This window comes from Dipodomys spectabilis, unplaced genomic scaffold (genome assembly GCF_019054845.1).
Source record: "Dipodomys spectabilis isolate Male_0828 unplaced genomic scaffold, ASM1905484v1 ptg000050l, whole genome shotgun sequence".
In the NCBI taxonomy this organism is placed as follows: Eukaryota; Metazoa; Chordata; class Mammalia; order Rodentia; family Heteromyidae; genus Dipodomys; species Dipodomys spectabilis.
The window spans coordinates 1084277-1103761 of NW_024870727.1; the positions used below are offsets into that span (position 1 = coordinate 1084277).

The 19485-nt window shown below is 34.8% G+C and overlaps 1 protein-coding gene across 1 annotated transcript in view; it reads right to left on the bottom strand.

Moving 5' to 3' along the window:
- Positions 1 to 3242: 3242 nt before the first annotated feature.
- Kcnmb2 (potassium calcium-activated channel subfamily M regulatory beta subunit 2) overlaps positions 3243 to 19485 on the bottom strand; it is a 285567-nt gene continuing 269324 nt past the window's right edge. The window contains exons 3-5 of the mRNA XM_042678898.1: positions 19220 to 19390; positions 16422 to 16617; positions 3243 to 4983 (exon numbers count right to left, since the gene is read on the bottom strand). Coding sequence (XP_042534832.1) covers positions 4699 to 4983; positions 16422 to 16617; positions 19220 to 19390 — 652 coding nt within the window. The 3' untranslated portion in view covers positions 3243 to 4698. The remainder of the gene's footprint in view (positions 4984 to 16421; positions 16618 to 19219; positions 19391 to 19485) is intronic.

Genomic DNA, 19485 nt, shown 5'->3' on the forward strand with positions numbered 1-19485 from the left:
ACTCATTCTTAAAATAGAAATAGAATAATAATCCTTACAGTTGTGCAAACATAGAAAGGTAGCACAGATTCAATTTAGAAGTTGCTGAAGACACCATGCTGACAACTTTTTCAGAAAAGTCCTAGAATTTCATTCCTTGAGTTAAATTTCTCATGTGGTATATACATTGGTGTATACATTGGAGTAATTATTGTAGAACTGTGAGGTAGTTATGACAATGTCTTTTCAAGAAGATAAGTAAAAGTTTAAAAGAGGGCTGGGAAGGCGGCTTAGTGGTATGGTGCTTTCCTTGAATGCATGAGGCCCTAGATTCAATTCCTCAGCACCACATAGGGAGAAAACACCAGAAGTGGTACTGTAGCTCAAGTGGTAGAGCACTAGTCTTGAGTTGAAGAGCTGAGGGACAGCACCCAGGCCCAGAGTTCAGGCCCCATGACCGGCAATATAAATAAATAAATGAATGAATAAATAAATAGTAAGAAGAAGAAACAATATCTAATCATCCCCTCTTTTTTCACCAGAACCATGACTAATAGGATGCCTTCTTGAACATCGTTTTTGTATTTCAGTATTTTGGTGGGGACAGTTTAACTGTATCTGTGTTATAACAAATCATTTTTTTTTTCTTGAAGGCATTTTACTTCACATCAAAAACTGAATAGTGTCCACACTGTTCATTGCAAGTTACAGAATATTCACAATGCTGGTCACTGAGTAATGTATACACACCTCAAGTTCTCCTTTATGCATTTTCTTTTAGAAAGATACTGTTTTCCAAAAGAAAACTTCAGCAGTACAGGAAAAACTACTTTCCCAATAAATTTATGAAAACTTAAGATTCTCAATGGAATCAAGATTACCTTCCCACTACCACCACCTCAATATAATCACATGCTTATTGGAACACTAATACTCATACCCTAAGAGTACATTTACTTTCAACATGAGGGTGATTCTTTAAAAACAAACTTCAGTGTGGTGAATGTAAAATAGGTTTCTTTGAGTATTACATGTCTGAAATATGCAGAAAATACTGAATTTAATATTATAAATAATTGTTCACTTAGCAGTAAACATACGTCTGCACATTCACAAGTGTCCTACACAATAAATACTGTGATTATGCATAATGTGTTATGAAAAAAAACTAGTATTAAGTAAGCCAGACCCAAAGAAACATAGCCTCCATGATTTCCCTCATTTATAATAATTTGTATGTCTAGCATAGGATCACAATAGCTCAATAGCTATGTACATATAACCATATAAGATGAGGCTAATTGAAATGAACTGTAAGATATGAAAAAAGAGGTTTTCCTTTGTTATTGTTGTTTTTTAATGTACTATGTGAAGTTAATTTCTTTTTCCTTTTTCCAAGTTTCCAGTTGTGGAACATATTTTTTTCATTGTCAATTAAATATGAACATATTAGAAATTGTTAATTGCAGTGAGATGGTCTTAGTTTTAGTATTATTTTCATTATAAAAGGTGTCCATTAATTGTCTCATTGGTCTTCAGTTTTACATAAATAACATCATTCTTTTAAAATTACTGTATTTAACTCACTTCAATTACTCATCATAATTTGTTATCCTACATGTTAATAATTATTACAGTGTCAATATATTTTACCCTCAGCATTGTGGCAAGATGCTTATGACTTGACATGAAAATAGTATTTGTTTTATGTATGCATGCATGTATAGTACTTTTGGGCCACTCATTGCAATGGCTGAGGGGTGGCAAACTGGGATTCTAAATGTTATCTGTTCTTCATAAGAGGTTGATCTACAGAATACCGTCAGCTGGTGTTTTGCTAGTAGCTTTCTTCTCTGGTTTTTAATATAATTGCAGGGACTGAGAAAGTAGCTCAGTGGTAAAGTGCCTGCCTTGCATGCAACGAGGCCCTGGATTCGATTCCTCAGCACCACATAAGTAGAAAAAGCTGGAAATGGCACTGTGGCTCAAATGGTAGAGCACTAGCTTTGAGCTGAAAAGCTGAGGGACAGTGCCCAGGTCCAGAGTTCAGGTCTCACGACCAACAACAGCAACAAAATATTATATATATGTAGATATATATACATATATATATATATATGTATATATATAAAATTGCAATTCGGAGAATCTGAAATCAGTGCACCAGTTGGAGAATCAAGTGTTTTAGAAGCACAGACATCCATAACATTCTTATTGAGAAAACTCAAAGTTCTGCTTCTTACACATGTAAATAAGGTTTGGGGCCCTAAAATGGCCAATAGTTTATTGGGAATGCCAGTAGGAAGACTTTTTTTTTCAATCCATACATTAATATTCATGGGATTCTATTTCAGAATCAGATGTGTGTTCTAAACAATGTTCATTCTTCTTTCCACACGTGTATCTTGAAATGCTAGTGTTAAAAAGAGACCTTGGTGGTCAACTGGCCTCACCACCTAAATTTTCAGATGATGAAATTAAGTGATTGGAAAGGTTAGTTACCTAATCACACTACCTTGGACAATGTCTTCCAGTTCAACACTCTTTCTTCTTTATCTTATCATTCCACCAGAACCTCAGAATCTTTCCAGAGTAATGCAAAAGACCCCAAAGCCATGGCAATAGCCACCATAATAGTAAAGCAATATGAGACTTTTTTCTCATCTTATTCTCACCATCTCAATATCTTGAAAAAGTCTTTCAACATCCCCAACCTTCAACATTCTCAATAGTGTAAAATAATATTAATGCTTTTCCAAAGTGTTAATAGAGTTTAAAAGTGTTAACACATACAAACCTTTAAGTCATTATGGTAGTCCTGAGTCTATGTTTTTCAACAGTCAGCATTTATATCTTAACATCCCATGGGGCTGTTGCTGTATTGGGATTCAAAAAAGTACTAGTTAATCATTAGTTTGACATTATTTCTATACTTACCTAAGCCATCAGTTGGAGTTTTGAAAATAAAAATCTGGAGAAAACTGAAACTAACACTTAAGAGTACAGTTATTCAGTGCCATAGTCCTAAAGATTTCTATCCTTTCTTCATGATTACACTTTCAGGTTAGAGTAAGAATAAAACTTTTTTTTTTTATGGTTTCCAAGTGGGTATGTAGAGATTTAGGAGTTAGCAAAGGAATTTACATGATAATCTCTTAAAATACCTTTGAAGATAGTGAATTACAAATTTTTGGATTAGCATGGGTATGTCTGTTTAAAATGCAAAAAAAGTATTAAAGCCACGTCATTAACTGGATTTAAAAAAAATTACACATTTGAAGTCATGATTATAACCTGGGGATTTATTTGCTTATGAAAAGTCAAACTATGAATTACAATATTGCAGAATAATTTCCACTTTATCAGAATAGTTTCACTGCTCTTTCCACAAATGATTTGTAAAATTTTGCATACCTAAAAAACTTTGTTACTACATTACAAAAAGTTACTTAAATATAGATGAGAAAGATAGATGCTTTTCTTTGTCTTTTGATATTGACACTAAACAAAAGATGGAATGTTTTTATTTAAAACAAATCCCTTGTTCCCCCTCCCAATATAATAAGTAAATAGCAATGTGAAGAAAAGCTTCCTTTAAATCTGTTATTCAGTTCAAATGTATGTTAGGAAAAAAGTCTATTCTGCATATAAAATATAACAACAAAAAAGGAATTATAATTAGAAAAATAAAACATGTAGAGGAGACAAATATTCTGCATATATAACTTTAAAATCCCAACAGGGACTACTTGTCCGAAGGAGAAGTTACACATTCAATCATTAATTTAAATGTAAATTCCCAAAGACCAAAATTCCAACATGTTAATTTCCCACAAGATATATACCCAGCTGAAAGGGTTCACCAGTCTACTATCGAGTAATAACAATTTATTTTTACCATATAGTAGTTTAGTTGAAATTGAATAAAGATTTTAACACAAATGTATTAGTAACATAGACTTTCCTGGATTACAATTGAACACTTACCAACATCTAGTCAGTTCATAAGTAATGAAACACCTTGTCAATATCAGCTCTTCACACAGTAGCAGGGTCTTAAGTGGAAAAAGGGCTTTCATTGCCTATTTAAATCACAGGAAAAGATTAGTGAATTGGCTAATGAAAACACCTTTTTTTTTCTTTTCTAAAAAGCCAGTTAAAATTTGAATCTACAGCTGGTTAACTTCCCTCTCTTTGTTCCTGTGATACAGTACACATATAAGGAAGATATTTAGCATTCTTTAATTGGGAAATCTGGTCCCTTCACTTGCTACAGACTCAAGGTAGAAGAAAAGAAAAATGTATTTTTTGGCTGTAGCTTTGGTAAACAACAAATGAAGAAAAATCTTGTTTTTGAGAGATCTGATAACTGAGAATCCAGACCTTATCATGTAGATATTTTTTACATTCCTCCAAGAAGCTTGGCAAATGAATAACTGAGCCCTATTTTGGTGGAAGGAGAGAAGAACATACTAGTTCCAGCCGCAAAATAATATTATGAAAACAACAAACTAACACAAAACAGTTATTTTTTCCTGAATAATAATGACATCATGTTTGCATATAGAACAGCATTTCCATTATTGCTCTACGGTATAGTATATTAAGTAATAAGGAACTCATAAGGGACTGCACATTACAAACTTAAGGTTCTTTGGTGAAGGATGAAAGAAAACAGTATTTGAGCTTTAAAGAAAACTATCAGCCATTTTTTTTCTTTTATCTATTGATCCTTTGGATCCTCTCACAAAGCAGAGATAGGTACTGTGTAAGTTTCACCATGGCAACAATCACAATGCCTCCAGCCATCATACATGTTGGCCAAAAAAGTGAATGGAACAGCACATTGGAACTGTAGAGTTTGGTTAGAATGACGGTTTTCTGGTTTCCTTCTGGGTCAGAATAGCAGGCGAAGTGTTGATACTTCCTGAAGTTTTCCATGACGATATTCACCAGGGACATGGATTCTTCCAAATTTTTTCCACACTTAGGTATGTAGGAGCACTATGGAGAATGAAATAAACTGTCACCAGAAGATGTTATTTTTGAGTGTATGTGTGTATGCATATATGTGTGCATGTGTGTGTGTTGTCACTAGGAAGGTGGTGCATATAGTGCTCAACTCAGTTTTATCTGTGAAATAACCATGATAGTTGTTCCTTTTTGTATTAAAGCTAATTGTTCCAGAAAACCTAAAAAACCATATATTAATTAAAATAATTTGGGGGGGGTTATCTGACCAAGATATATGTATTAATTAATTGTTAATTTAAATCAAATTATATATATGTTAATCAACTTGAATTAATAATTTTGTATTGCTGTACAAAAAGTAAATGACTTCCAATATGTTCTTTTTGAAATAACTATGTGAGGTAGGCTGTAATTCCTTATTGAACATACTTCTTCACAGCATAAGAATGTAAACATTTAGAGTTCTCAACACAAATTATCAAATGTCCCCATATCATATCAAAGTCAAAGTAGTTTTTTTTATATTTTTGGTAGGACTTTATTGTCTTCTCCTTGGTTATTTTGTTACTTTCATCAATCTTCTAGTGAATTTCTGGAAAAGAAATTTTGTTTTTTCAGTCATGGGAATTGAACTCTAGGCCTGGGTGCTGTTCTTAAGCTCTTCAGCTCAAGGCGAGTGCTCTACCACTTGAGCCACAGCACCACTTTTGAATTTCTGGTGGTTTATTGGAGATAAGAGTTTCACAGACTTTCCTGCCGAGGCTGGCTTTGAGCTGTGATCCTCAAATCTCAGCCCCCTGAGTAGCTAGAATTACAGGCATTAGCCACCAGCGCCCGGCTGGAAAAGAAAAAGAGCAAGATTAATTAAACATAGGTCAGTGCTCACAGCATTTTATTTCTAGCTACCCAGAAGACTGGGATCTGATGATTGTGGTTCAAGGGCAAGAGGAAAAGAGAGGTACAAAGTAGAAAATGAAAAGGATATGAGTGGTTAGAAAGAGAAGAAAATGGTATAAAGGAATAGCAAGAAATATAACAAGGAAAAGTCCATGAAACTGGCACCTCCAATTAACAAGCAAAAGTTCAGAAGTAGAAGTATATAGCTCAAGTCATATAATTCCCAGCCTTGAGTGAAAAAGTTGAAGGACAGAGCCCAGTCCCTGAGTTCAAGGCATGGTCCAGGCACCCCTCCATCCCCCACCTACAAATGTAAGGATAAATAATAAAGGCATGACATTTTGTATTGCTATACAAAAAGTAAATGACTTGTGCCAAGGAAAAGTAAAGAATCAAAACTGATTTTTCACCCAATATTGATTTAAGAAGTTACCACTTTTTTTGCTTTGATCATTTCTCCTGTTATATTTCTTGCTATTCCTTTATACCACTCATATCCTTTTCATTTTCTACTTTCTACCTCTCTTTTCCTCTTGCCCTTTACCTAACACCTCCTCTGTGACTTTGCTTTTTTTTTGCCCTTTCTCTCTCTCTGCTCCCTTTTTTTCTATCTCCTCTTTTCCTTTTCTCTTCCAAACATTGAACTAAAAAACTTTTTGTAGTTTTACTTTTTTTTATTAGGTGTTACATATATTCTATACATTTTTCCTAATAAGAGAAGTGGTTGCAACCAGACTGAGTGGCTCATGCCTGTGATCCCAATATTTAGGAGGCAGATTCAGGAAAATCCAGAGTTCTAGGCCAGCCTGGTCTACATTAAAAAATGCTACCTCCTAAACAGAACACAAAATCTTTCTCCAAACCCTCAGTTTCCCTCCTTAGCCACAATGCCCTCCTCAAAAAAAGCCCCAACAAACATTGTCTCTAAAAGGATACAATCTTGGCCCTTGATTTGTAACTGTGCACTGAAGAGATTGACATAACAATGAAACTAATTCTCAAAAAGTTTGGCAAAAGGGTGATTTGGATTACATTTCTAGAAATTTTGTGGGTCAGTAGATTTCTTTCCCATTTCTATGGTAATCAACTCTCATTGAGCTAAAATAAGATTTCATTTCTTGTATTATCAGTTATTTATTGATTTATCTATATTAAGGTGGTTGCTAATATGATCACTGTTCTATATAGTGAATACATTAGAAAATTATACCTCCTCTACAAAACACCAATTTTTCAGTTGGAAAATTTAAACAATAACCACATCTTATGAAAAATTGCTCCATGTAGCATTGCTATTTACCAGCTTATAAACTATGATTATAAGTATCCATATCTATGAGTTTTACAGTGTGATTGATATCCCTAGGGTTGTACATTTTAGGCAACATAAATAAATTATGTATGTATGTATGTGTATATGTGTGATATAGGGTAGTGTCCTGGAATTGACATTTTGACCTGTGCTTTTCACAGAAAGGATATTAAAAAATGAAGTGAATTTTAGCTAATGGAGTACATTTAGAATACTTTGTTTGACATGACAGTGTTCACACAGGTACTGTTCATTGAGTTGTAATCATTACATTATTTGACTATAAAAGTACAGGAAGTTTCTTTAATTAGTAAAGAATGAATGATGAAGATAGTGATATTGTGAAATCATGCTTAAGGTGACATGTGATAGAAAGGCACTATTAAGTAAATGTGTGCTTACATGTGAGTCAGTGGGGTACTGGTGCTAGCACAGCCTTGAGGTCTGGAAGCAGAATTCCACAGTGCATTGTTTCTTACGATGGCAATTGACCCATAACTGAAAGGGAGAAAAATGTCTACTAGTTGGATGCCTCCAGACCAAAAGGATTTTAGGCAGTTGTGGGAATTTAGCTTTTGTTCCTTGAAGCTACCCAGATCATGTTCTTTTTTTATTTTTATTTTTTATTGTGAAAATACTGTACAGAGGTGTTACAATTACATGGGCAAGATAATGAGTACATTTCTTATCAAGCATTGTAGCCTCCTCCTTTGTTTCCCCTTCCCATCCCCAGATCATGTTCTTAACATTTGAAAAAAGATTTTTTGAGGTGAAGCAACTTCAAAATAAAAGAAACACAGATAAACTATTTATAGCTGAATTTAAACAGAGCCAATTTAGATTGCTTCAGATATATTTATATTTTTGTGCCACCGTAATTTTTAGTCGTGGTTTCACTAGCTACAATTACTGAATTGATCTCAATTTAATATCAATATAAAGTGTATTTCATTTAAGGTTTTATTGTTTTGTATTCTCTGGGGATTTGATTTTGGCTTAAAGATTTTTTTTTTTACTGTTGAAATAAATTTATTAATGTCCAAATTTATATTTTCAGTGACAAATGTCATTCTAGACACGAGTCTTCGAAAGCAAAAAGATCTTGATTAATTAATATAGTTTACATTTACTTTATTATTAAGGTTAGGTAACTAATCATACAGATTCAAAAATTGCACTGATTTGGGTGAACTGGGGTTTTTATTCTCCAGTGAAAAGTATCCTTCTTTTTTTTTTGGTCCGGTCGTGGGGCCTGAACTCTGGGCCTGTGTGCTGTCTCTCAGCTCTTCAGCTCAAGGCTAGGCTCTACCACTTGAGCCACAGCGCCACTTCCGGCTTTTTTTTTCTTTTTGCTTATGTGGTGCTGAGGAATCAAACCCAGGGCCTCAGGCATGCAAGGCAAGCGCTCTACCATACCTTCCCAGACCAGTATCCTTCTTTACTATATATTTACTTCCTACATGATGTTCAACTTCACATTTTTTTATCAGTCCTGGGGCTTGAACTCAGGGCCTGGGAAATCTCCCTGAGCTTCTTGCATTCATGGCTAGCTCTCTACCACTTGAGCCACAGTACCACTTCTGGCTTTTTCTGTTTATATGGTACTAAGGAATTAAAGATTTTTTGTAAAGAAGTGTTTTCCAAGTTGGTCCAGTGGCTCATGCCTGTAATTCTAACTACTCAGGAGGTGAGATCTGAGGATCAAAGTTTGAACCCAGCCTGGGAAGAAAAGTCTGAGACTCATATCTAACCACAAAATGCCAGAAGTGGAGCTGTACCTCCAATGGTAGAGCACTAGCTTTGAGCAGAAAGGAGAAAGAGAGACAGGGATAGAGACAGAGACAGAGAAAGAAGGAAAGAAAGGTTTGTTAGCCAAACGGCAATCGTTTTCTCACTAAGTAATAGTCTTTCAAATAAAACCTGATGTAAAGTTCCTTTGAGACCATGTAGCAAGTTTGTAATACAGGCACCTCTTAATTAAAATTTAAAACCATCAGGGTCTGGCATGTGTTCATTTGGCCTGGTTAGCTTAGGCATATTCTATACATTCTATACATATTCTATACATGATCAAACGTGGGTCCTCAGGACCAGTAGCTCACAAAGGCGCAACAGGCAGATGCTAGTGGAGAAAAAATTGTCTGTCCTGTTCTTTCAGTAATTCTGAAAATCCTGACATCACTCATCACTTTAAACACTATGTAATCTGGCTTCTGAATATTCAGTCATATTTTAGCCATTTATTTTAAGTTTTTATTGAAGGATTCTTTTGTAATAATTAAGATATTAAATAGTAAAACAAGGGAGAGATTTGTCCTAAAGAAATATAGCTGTTATGTTACTGAGGACAAGTTAAACAAGTTATCAGAACCAAATTTATTCCTTTTGTGGGTTAATATTAACTTCATATATCAGTGAGAAATAATAAATATGCATGTAGTGTCAATAAACTTTTATTAACACATTTTCCTATTGGATTATCACATTCATTTGCAACGTCTTTTAAAATCCTTGAGTATTACATACTAAATTAAGAAACCTCTAAAGAGGGCAAAATTGCCAGCTATAGTTTACACAAGAGCTGTCTTGTTCAATGGCTCTTGTGTTATATTCTTGTCCTTTTTGTCCTGAGCGATTTGCACTTTGTGCTGAATTCTACATTAGGATCTTGCCTTTTCTTTGGCTCAAATTGTAGCTATGGAAGTGTTTCTGAGACTGTTGTGAATTTAAAATGAAGATTCAGTTGTCTTATGATTTTATCATGTTTTTAGTGAATAATTTTATATGATTGGTTTTGAATGTAAAAAATGTGTTTCAAGCTGAGTGCTAATGAATTATGCCTGTAATCCTAGCCTGGGCAATAAAGTCTATAAGCCTATGAGCAGATAACTGGAAGTAGAGTTCAAAGTGGTTCAAAGTGGTATAGTGCTAGCCTTAATCAGAAGACCTTAGGGAGATGGACCCCCCCCCAAAAAAAAGATGTGTTTCAAGCTGGGTGCTGGGGCCTCATGACTGTATCCTAGCTACTTAGAATACTCAGAATGTGGAGATCTGAGGATTGTAGTTTGAAACCAGCCAAGCCTTGAGCAAAAGAAGCTCTGGGAGAGGAACTAGCCCCTAAATTCAAGCACACACACATTTACACCCCACATTTCAGCAAATGAAATTATCTGACCTGATCTATACTTAGTTAAAAAAAAGTGTAGTATAGCTGAAAAGTTAATAACAGCACATTTAGATAAATTTTAATTTAGTGGGAAGTATGGTATTAGATTTATTATTCATTTATTTATTTATTGAGGCAGAGTTTCTCTGCATAGCCCAGGCTGGCCTTTTACTCATCTTTCTCCTTTATAAGCCCCCAATTGATGAGATTATCATACTTGGCTAACACTTAAGATTTAGATTTGTAGCTATGGAGTAGTAAGGGATACACTAGTTTTATTTTATAAACAAAATATATTTAGATACCAGTCAGATTTAATTGATGGGTGTTACTATGCTTGCAAGGAATTAGTTTTTGGTTACTGACCTAACCAAACTATTGATGTAGATAGATGTTCATCAGAAGATTTAAACTACTCTCTGTCAGTCTCTCTGTCTCTCTCTCTCATCTCACTCATATTTCAGGATAGTTGTTTATTTTACAAAATCTAGACAAAATTTCTCCTGTCCATGATGGAAAAATTTCATAAAACACTAAAAATTCTTTTTTTATTTATAAAAATTTTTTTTCCATCATGAGACATTAAGCCCCAGTGTTGGGGCTTAACTCGATGCTTGGGCACTGTGTAAACCACAGTTCCATTTCCAGCTTTTTTGGGGGAGAGAGGGTAAGTTTATTGGAGATAAAAGTCTTATGAATGTTCCTGCCCAGGCTGGCTTGGAACTGAAATCCTCAGATTGCAGCCTCCTGAATAGCTAGGGTTATAGCCATAAGCCACAAATGCCTGGCAGCATTTTAGATATATATATATATATATTTCAAATTCTTTATTGTGATTGGTTATATAATTTCCAAAATTATGCAGTATTGTGGGATAGTGCTGCTTAGTTAAAATCACAAATACATTCTAACTTTCGTAGGACAAATTGTCTATCGTGGTCCATAACATTTATGAGCTCTATGAGCTTTGCAATACAGTTATTTCTTCCACATTGGGTGATACGTACATTTCTTTTGTTTTGTATAGATAGCATCAGCTGTTCCCTTTTTCCCACTTGTTCCCTCCCCCTCCATCACTGCCATTGAGTTGCTTAGTTCATTTTGATCAATGTTCCTGGCAGCATTTTAAAATCATCTTTAAGTAGTGCACAAAGTAGTTGCCATTCAACAAAGCAGTTGAATACAATGCATCTTGATCAGTATTACCCCCTTCATCATTCTTCCCCATCATTCCCAATCCTACCCCTTCTCTCAATTTTCTTAATTTTGTATATGCTTTGAATTTTATGACTGCATTCTTCCCCTTGATGGAATTTTTTACAGTAGAATTTCATTAGGAATATCAAGTATTCAGACATTTTAATCAATTACGTACGATAAAAAGTCATTATAAACACTCTTAGAAACAATGATGGTACTAAAAATTTAAAAAGTTGCAACTTTCTAAATCTTCAGTTTTGTTAGTAGACTTTGCTTCTTTCCCAGCCTTTAGACAGCTGAAGAAAGAAACTTCTCTTTAGTATTTAAAATGGCATGGCTTTTATCTCCCAGCTTTAAAAAGTTGGCTCCTTAGCATTTCCTGAATATTTTTTAACATAGTCAAAGGAGATGCAATGATTGCCCTTTCTCTCCAATTCTCTGGAATGTGACCAAAATTTCTTCTCTTAGCCTTACTTATAAAATCTGTAAGATTGAGTTATTTTTACTTTTATGATGGACAGGAAATTTTGAGAAAATACCTGTTGGGGTTTTCTTAGACATGCTTCACCAGGCATGTGTGAAGCAGAGTGACAAGCCTTCATCTTAAAAATTAAAGATGTAGGGAGAAGAGGTAGCAGTGGGAGCAAGATCTGGTTGAATAACCTTACTGACAGCCTCTTTCTTTCTTGTGATAGCGAGAAGTGGAGCTATTGGCTGCTCAGGATTCTTTCAAAGGTGGAGTTTGTTCTTCATTGTATTCTTTTGTTAAAAAAAAGGAAGCATCTCATCAGGAAGAGGTTAAAAGTTTAATGAACACCAAATATTTACTGTTTGCCAATAAATATTGTGCTAGTATGCCAGCTAGCATACTGGATGGAGATGTCAAAAACCATAACTAAGCTGCAATCCCAGCTGCTTATGAGTGGGAAATAGAAGAATTGTGATTTGGGGCCATTCTGGCCATAAAAAGTTTGTGAGATTCTTTTTCAAAGAACAAGCCAAATATGGTACGCCTGTAATCCAGCCATTCAGGATTGTAATTTCAGGTCACATGGGTGAAGGCATGAGACCTTATCTGAAGTTTAAAGAAAAAGCACTGAGGTCTGGCTCAAGTGTTAGACTGCCTGGCTGGCAAGCACTAGTCTTTGAATCAAAACATAGTCAGTACAAGAGAGTGAGCTATACAAAAAGGTTATAAAGGTTATAAAGATGGCATAGTAAGTCTCCAAAGCATTTTAGCAAAGCCTGTATCATTATTGAGTAATTACAATTACTCTAAAAACTCTCCATTTACACAGTCTCTCTTAATCTACAATATCAAGAGCCAAACAAGTAAAATTCCTCATATGAAACATTCTTGGTCTCAAAAGCAGACAAAACATTGTCTAGCATCCCAAAGAGTGACTATATAATCAGTATATACAATAGGCCAGACTTTGTGTTTTGTGTTAGAAAATAAAACATAATATCCATGCTCAAAGACTGTAGAGATCAACAATGCATAACCTTGGGTTAATGTGAATACATGTACACTTTAGATTTATGATATTCTTTAAATTAATGATGGACAGTATAATTGGAAAAATAATTTGGGACATAGTTTTCATGTTTTACCACTTTAAAAATGGTAAATACTCTCAAATTTAGTTCAGATTTCTTTAGTTTGCATTGGTGTCTGCTTAAGCAAGGTCTTAGATGAGTGCTTGATTGAGAAAAGGAAAGCAATTTATAATCTATGTATGAACATTTTTCTCAGTATTGTGATGAAGTTCTTTTAGGAAGAGTTTTCTGTCTCTATGTTTGTTCAAATATGTGGTATTTCTGCCTGAAAAGAAGTTTAAATGACTTTGGAGGGGGTAATCCACTAACAAGATAGAAACTGTATAGATCTCTTGATGTTAGTCAATACCTAGATTAGTTTAAACCTTGTTTGGTAACATTTGAAAATCTTTGTTTTTTGAAAGATAGCTTTAGTATTTAGCTTGAGTTGGTGTTGAATTCACAATCCTCCTGACAAGATGTGGCTTCATTAAAATTTGTTTCATTGAACAATATTGATTAAGAGAACAAAATATAAAAATGTAATTCAAAGATATATTTATAGATAAGTGTATATAAAGATATATATAAGACATAGATAAGCAACTGGTTTCAGTACAGATGTATCCAAGTGCTGGAGAAAATTCAGGCAATAAGAACTCACAGGGTTGGTGGGGAAAGTAAATGGTATAGGTACTTGGAAAAATATTTGGAATTATCTCTTAAAGGTTAATATAGACATATCTTATGATTCAGATAGTTTATTTTCAAGTGTATGCTTATGTACCAAGAGAAATACACAAGAATATCTCTCCAAAGTAGAGATAATGCACAAAATGCTTGTGAATAATAGGCCTACACAATAGAATATAGTACAGTAATGGGCACAAGTGAACTATAACCAAATGAATGAAGTCTGATAAATATGTTGCATGGAGCAAGCCAGATAAGCAAAAATATCCTATGTGTTTCCATTTATATATTTTTTTAATGAGACAAAGCTAAAATACAGTGTTTAAAGATGTGTGCTTAAGAGGTTGGGTGCTGGTGGCTGAGACTGTGATCCTAGCTACTCAGGAAGCTGAGATTTTAGGATTGATGTTCAAAGCTAGCCTGTGTAAGAAAGTCAGTGAGACTCTTACCTCAATTAACAACCAAAATTTCAGAAGTCTATCTGTGGCTCAAGTGGTAGAACACCAGCCTTGTATGAAAAACGTAAAGAATTGTGCCTTGGGCCTGTGTTACAGCCCCAATATTGACAAAAAATACAAAGATGTATGTATAAGTGATAAAAGTAAAAAGGAAAATGAGAAAATGTTGCCATAATGGTTAGGGGAGTAATCATCTTTGGCCAGGGCATATAGGCTACATTTTCTAAAAGAGGGCATGATAGGTCTTTTACTTATAAAAAATGTTTTATTTTGTAGTGACTACATGGGAAATTTTCTTTATAATATATGCTTGAACTAAACATTTTCATTGTGCGTAATGTTCCTATAGGTGTGCTACAGGTTACATCTACAAAGAAGGTAGTGGGACAAAACCATATGGTGACCTAGGACAAGACACTTGTCCTAAACATTTAACTAGGTATATAGCTTAAATAAATAAACTATTAAGTGTTAATAACTAATAAGAGTTAACAAATAACTATTAAACTGTTAAGTTAAATAAATGGTTTATAGCTTAAATAATACATTCACAGGGCTGTGGTGATCAAATATTTTGAAGGCATATTCAACTATCCAGTTCCTTGGATAGTTCATAGTTTTTTAAGCTATTCATCCTTATAGGAAAGCTTTGACTTAAAACTATGCCTTGAGGGAAGAGCTTTTGAAAAACAAACACCTTGTAAAGGAGCCATGGTTTATAATTATGCATCACAGAGTTAGGACAGTTGTTTATGCCTAGTAAAAATAAAAGAATTTGGAACAAATGTTTTCAAATAACACTTTCTAAAATATTCATTAAGGTGAGTCTTCAGAGATATTTCAGATAACCCTTTCTAGTTATTGTAATGAATATGAAAGATGGGTTTTGTTCTTGGTGTCAGTATATCCGAACCAAATTTTCTCACACCCTATATTCTAGTATACTGTTCAGCTACCATATTTTCCTTCAGTAAGTTACATTTTTAAGTGCTGGAAATTGTAATGAAAGGTTTGTTTGTTTGTTTGTTGCCAGTTCTAGGACTTGAACCCAGGGCCTGGGTGTTGTCCCTGAGCTTCTTTTTGCTCACAGCTCTACCAGTTGATCTACAGCATCACTTCTTTTTTTAGTAGTTTATTGATGATAAGAATCTCTTGGACTTACTTGCCCCAGCTGGGCAAGTGTGATCCTCAGATCTCAGCCTTCTGAAAAGCTAGGATTACAGGCTGAGCCACTGGCTCCTGGCTGGCTTGATTTTTAATACTAGAGTTTATAAAGATTATTTCCTAGGAATAACAGATTGGTATCACATTGCCTTGATCTTACACAATATTCTGGATATATAAATTGCTACTATAAATCCAAAGGTCAATATACTTAAAGTTGATTAATTTAATTGACAATTAATTGATAATGGCAGGTTGGATAAAACACTACTAATTACTCTAAACCTTATAGATTTTATAATTATTGATTATTTGAAACTTTATAGAACCTTTCAAATTTATCAATCTTAGTCTGGTAAATTTTATGTATACTGTTAATACAGTATATGTGTGTTAATCTCAATCACATTGACAAATATATCAGTGCTGTGGAATTCAGCATTTATGAATGTAGTATACATTAAGAAACACACACACACACACACACACACACACACACACACACACACACACACACACACACATACACTGTGGCCATAGGTTTTTTTTTCCCTTCTGTGCTAAGTACTACATACTCTGCTCTGCTTTGCTCTGCAAAGAGGCAGTTGTTTTTGTCTTTTTGTAGAAAAGGAAGCTGAAGATCAGAGAGGTTAAGATACATGCCCAAAATCTAAGAACTAAATGTAAAAAATAGAATTTTATTCTATGCTTTGCAGTTAGATGAGATCTATCTTTAAGCTCAGGTGCTACTTTGAAGAATCAATCTATCTGTGTATAAATAAGTAAATATTATCTTCACAAATAGAAGTTAGAACCAAATCTACTCTACCACAAATACTTGAATGGTTTATAGCTTTTACAGGAAATAAAAATTTCCTAGGACAGAAGCAAAGAGTAAGTTTTATGAAAAGAACAGGCTGAATCTGCTTCCTGGTGGTATTTTCCTTTGAAATGCTGATAAAAGGAACTTGGTGGGGTGGTAGGAGGGAAAGAAAAGTTGGCATAGAGCTTTATAGGGATGCCTAGAATGCACTCCTACCTTCTGATTCATTTTCATTGTCTCTTCAGTGTGGTAGAGGAGGAGTTTTTCCCCAGAGGAAGTCAGGTTCACATATACTTGGAGGCAAGGGTACTGAGACAGTTTCCAACAGTCTGGACCACAGTTGAAGGAGCAATTAAAGGTTTCTGTAATGGACACATTTAGCAAGGTGCATTGAGACTCTTCAGTCCACACACTGTAGAGAAAAGAGAATAAGCACAAATCTAAGGGCTACATGCAAGGAAGGGAGTAGTCATGGGGTTAGGAATCGTTCATCCAGGACCAGAGAAATCCTTTCCAAGTGTTATAAAGTTTAGATCCTAGAGAAGAGCAGGTTTAGCCACTCAACGTACCTAGAAAAACTTGGGCTTCTAAACATTTTCTCAGTGACATCATTAGATTATGATATTTTCTCGTGCTTGAATAATTTTTTACTTATAAAATCCACTGAAAGTATAAAACATATTTTAAAATAACTTGTCCTTAAATTGTATTTCTACACTATTCAGCTTCATACCATGGTCTAGCTCTTTCCTCTGTTAGGTTTTACTTTGTAATTTCTTTAGGAAACCCTGACTGAGTCCAGTTTGTATGCAGAGAAAATGTAAAAGAGAAGAGGTAAGATGACATAGGGTGAAGCTTGACAAATAGAGTAACAGTGATATAGTATCTAAGTTCCTTCTAATAAGGGAAATAATATCTCAACACTTCGATTATAGTAATAGTAATATAGTAATTATGTCTATTTTCACTCTGGTTGGTGTTTTACCAAACATACCTTCAGTAGTCTTGTCAACAAACTGGATATTCATTCTCTTTTTTTTTTTTTTTGGTCAGTCATGGTGCTTGAACTCTGGGCCTGGGTACTGTTCCTCAGCTCATTAGCTCAAGACTGGTGCTCCACCCCTTGAGCCACAGCGCCACTTCTGGTTTTCTGGTGGTTTATTGGAGATAAGAGTTTCACGGACTTTCCTGCCCAGGCTGGCTTTGAACCGTAATCCTCAGATCTCAGCCTTCTGAGTAGCTAGGATTCCAGGCTTAAGCCACCAGCGCCGGGCTGGATAGTCATTCTTTACAAACGTGAGTGAATTGAGAATGAGAGATTTCAGATAACATCTACAAAAACATATTTTTGGTCACTGAAGGATATTGTGATTTCTTCCAATATAGTATTTCTGTAAGGGCTTGGATCATTCTACTATTCAGTGCTGTCTTCTCAGGAATGCAATGTAAAATAAAGTCTCTTAATAGACTAATAAATTACTATTTCCCTAATGCCTCTCAACTGGAAAATTTCTACTGTTCACTGGTCAAGGTACATTGTAAAATATCTTTAGTTTTATGATGAGGGTGAACAGTTCTAAGTAGAAAGTATCACAGATAATCAGTGTTTTGCTTCTGGATATAAGCTAAATACCACAGAGACTGAAAAACAAGATGATTTTGTGCAGATTAATACCCTCTCTTTTTGATGAACATGTATTGGTGGCTATTGTATGTATGAAGCTTTATGCCAGAGGTAGGCCAAGGTAAGCCATTCTGGACCCAACTCACTTTGTTGTGGCAAATTGTATTTTTCTGGAATATCTGGTCTGGTTTTAGTAATACAATGAGGAGAATGTGTTTTGTTTCTAAGCAGATGTTGGACTCTAAAAGAAGTTTTGGAATGAGCTAAACTTAGAGGAGTCCAAGGCATCAGTGCTCTCATTGAGAAAATGCATGGCTGAAGGCTGGTGGAGAATCAGCAGAGCAGCCAGGAATGTGAAAAGATGAGGTCTTAATTTTAGCAAATTACTGCATTTCAGCTAGATTTTGCTTCTCAAATGAAAGTATTAATTTGAGAGTGAAATGAATGCCATGTAAAACTGGTTTTCTTTTGAAGCTTCAACTTTTTATATGAAAGTATCTTGTTTCCTTAAGATGTACAACTGTCAGACTTAATTTCAGAAATGCCAGGTACATTTGTGCTCCAAGGGTTTAATTTATGACCATTAGAGAACAAGAGATATGCTGCTCACACTTATACATTTCATTCAGAAGGAAACACATTTGTTGTCTCCCTAATTGTTTACATCCCATTTATTCAGCAAATGTAGAGCAAATTCTCAAGAGCATTCCAAAATCTGTTATTTTAAAAGTCTGATGCCTAACAGTGTTTTTCAACCTTGAGAGTACATTAGAATCATTTGGAAAACTTTAAAAGCCACGTCTTGACTAGATTGCTATTTAATCAATTTCATCTGACCATTTTGAGTAATAGAGTACTTAGGTATTAGCATTTTCAAAGTTTCTGAGGAAGTTAGAATGAGAAATTGAGAACTTCTGATGTGAAGGGTGATAAAGGAGAGAGCTGGGGTGGGGAGGAAAAAGAATGAAGGTAGAATGCAGACAAAGGAATGATGCACCACAAATAATGACTCTGGAACTTGTGGAATGGGGTTTGAATCTTAGGTAGGTCTGCCACATGCTAGAGCTGTGTTACATTAAACAACTTATCTCTCTTTTGAATCTGTTTTGCCATTTTATGAGTATATTAATACTTAAATATTTTATGGAGTACATGTGAAAATATATCATGGAAGAAAAGTCTGGCACATTGTAGGCAATTTAAACATAAATCATCATCATCATCATCATCATCATCATCATCATTATTATTACGTAACACCAAGTAAATATGCACCAGAAACTTTTTGAAAGTAGGAAAGAAAGTGAGAAAGATGACCTTAGGGTTAATAGAACAATGGAAAAGGAGAGAGAACAAGGATACCCCTGTCCCAGCCACCCAATGCCCTTACCTCTGCATGTATGAGCGTAGGAGTGTGATTCCCAGTAGAAAGTACATCATGATGGAACAAACCATCATGGCTAGTCCCAAGAGAATGGCCCGGTCTTCTCCAGCTTTAAGTGCTGTGACTGTTTTCCTTTTGTCCAGGAGGTCATGGTCCCTGATTTTTTGGTAGATATTTCTGAAGTTGAAAACAATAGAGTCTTACATGAGGGTTTGTTAATTAGCACACTCTTCCTTAAGGAAAGTTTCTGCCATTGCATTTCTGGGCTGAGA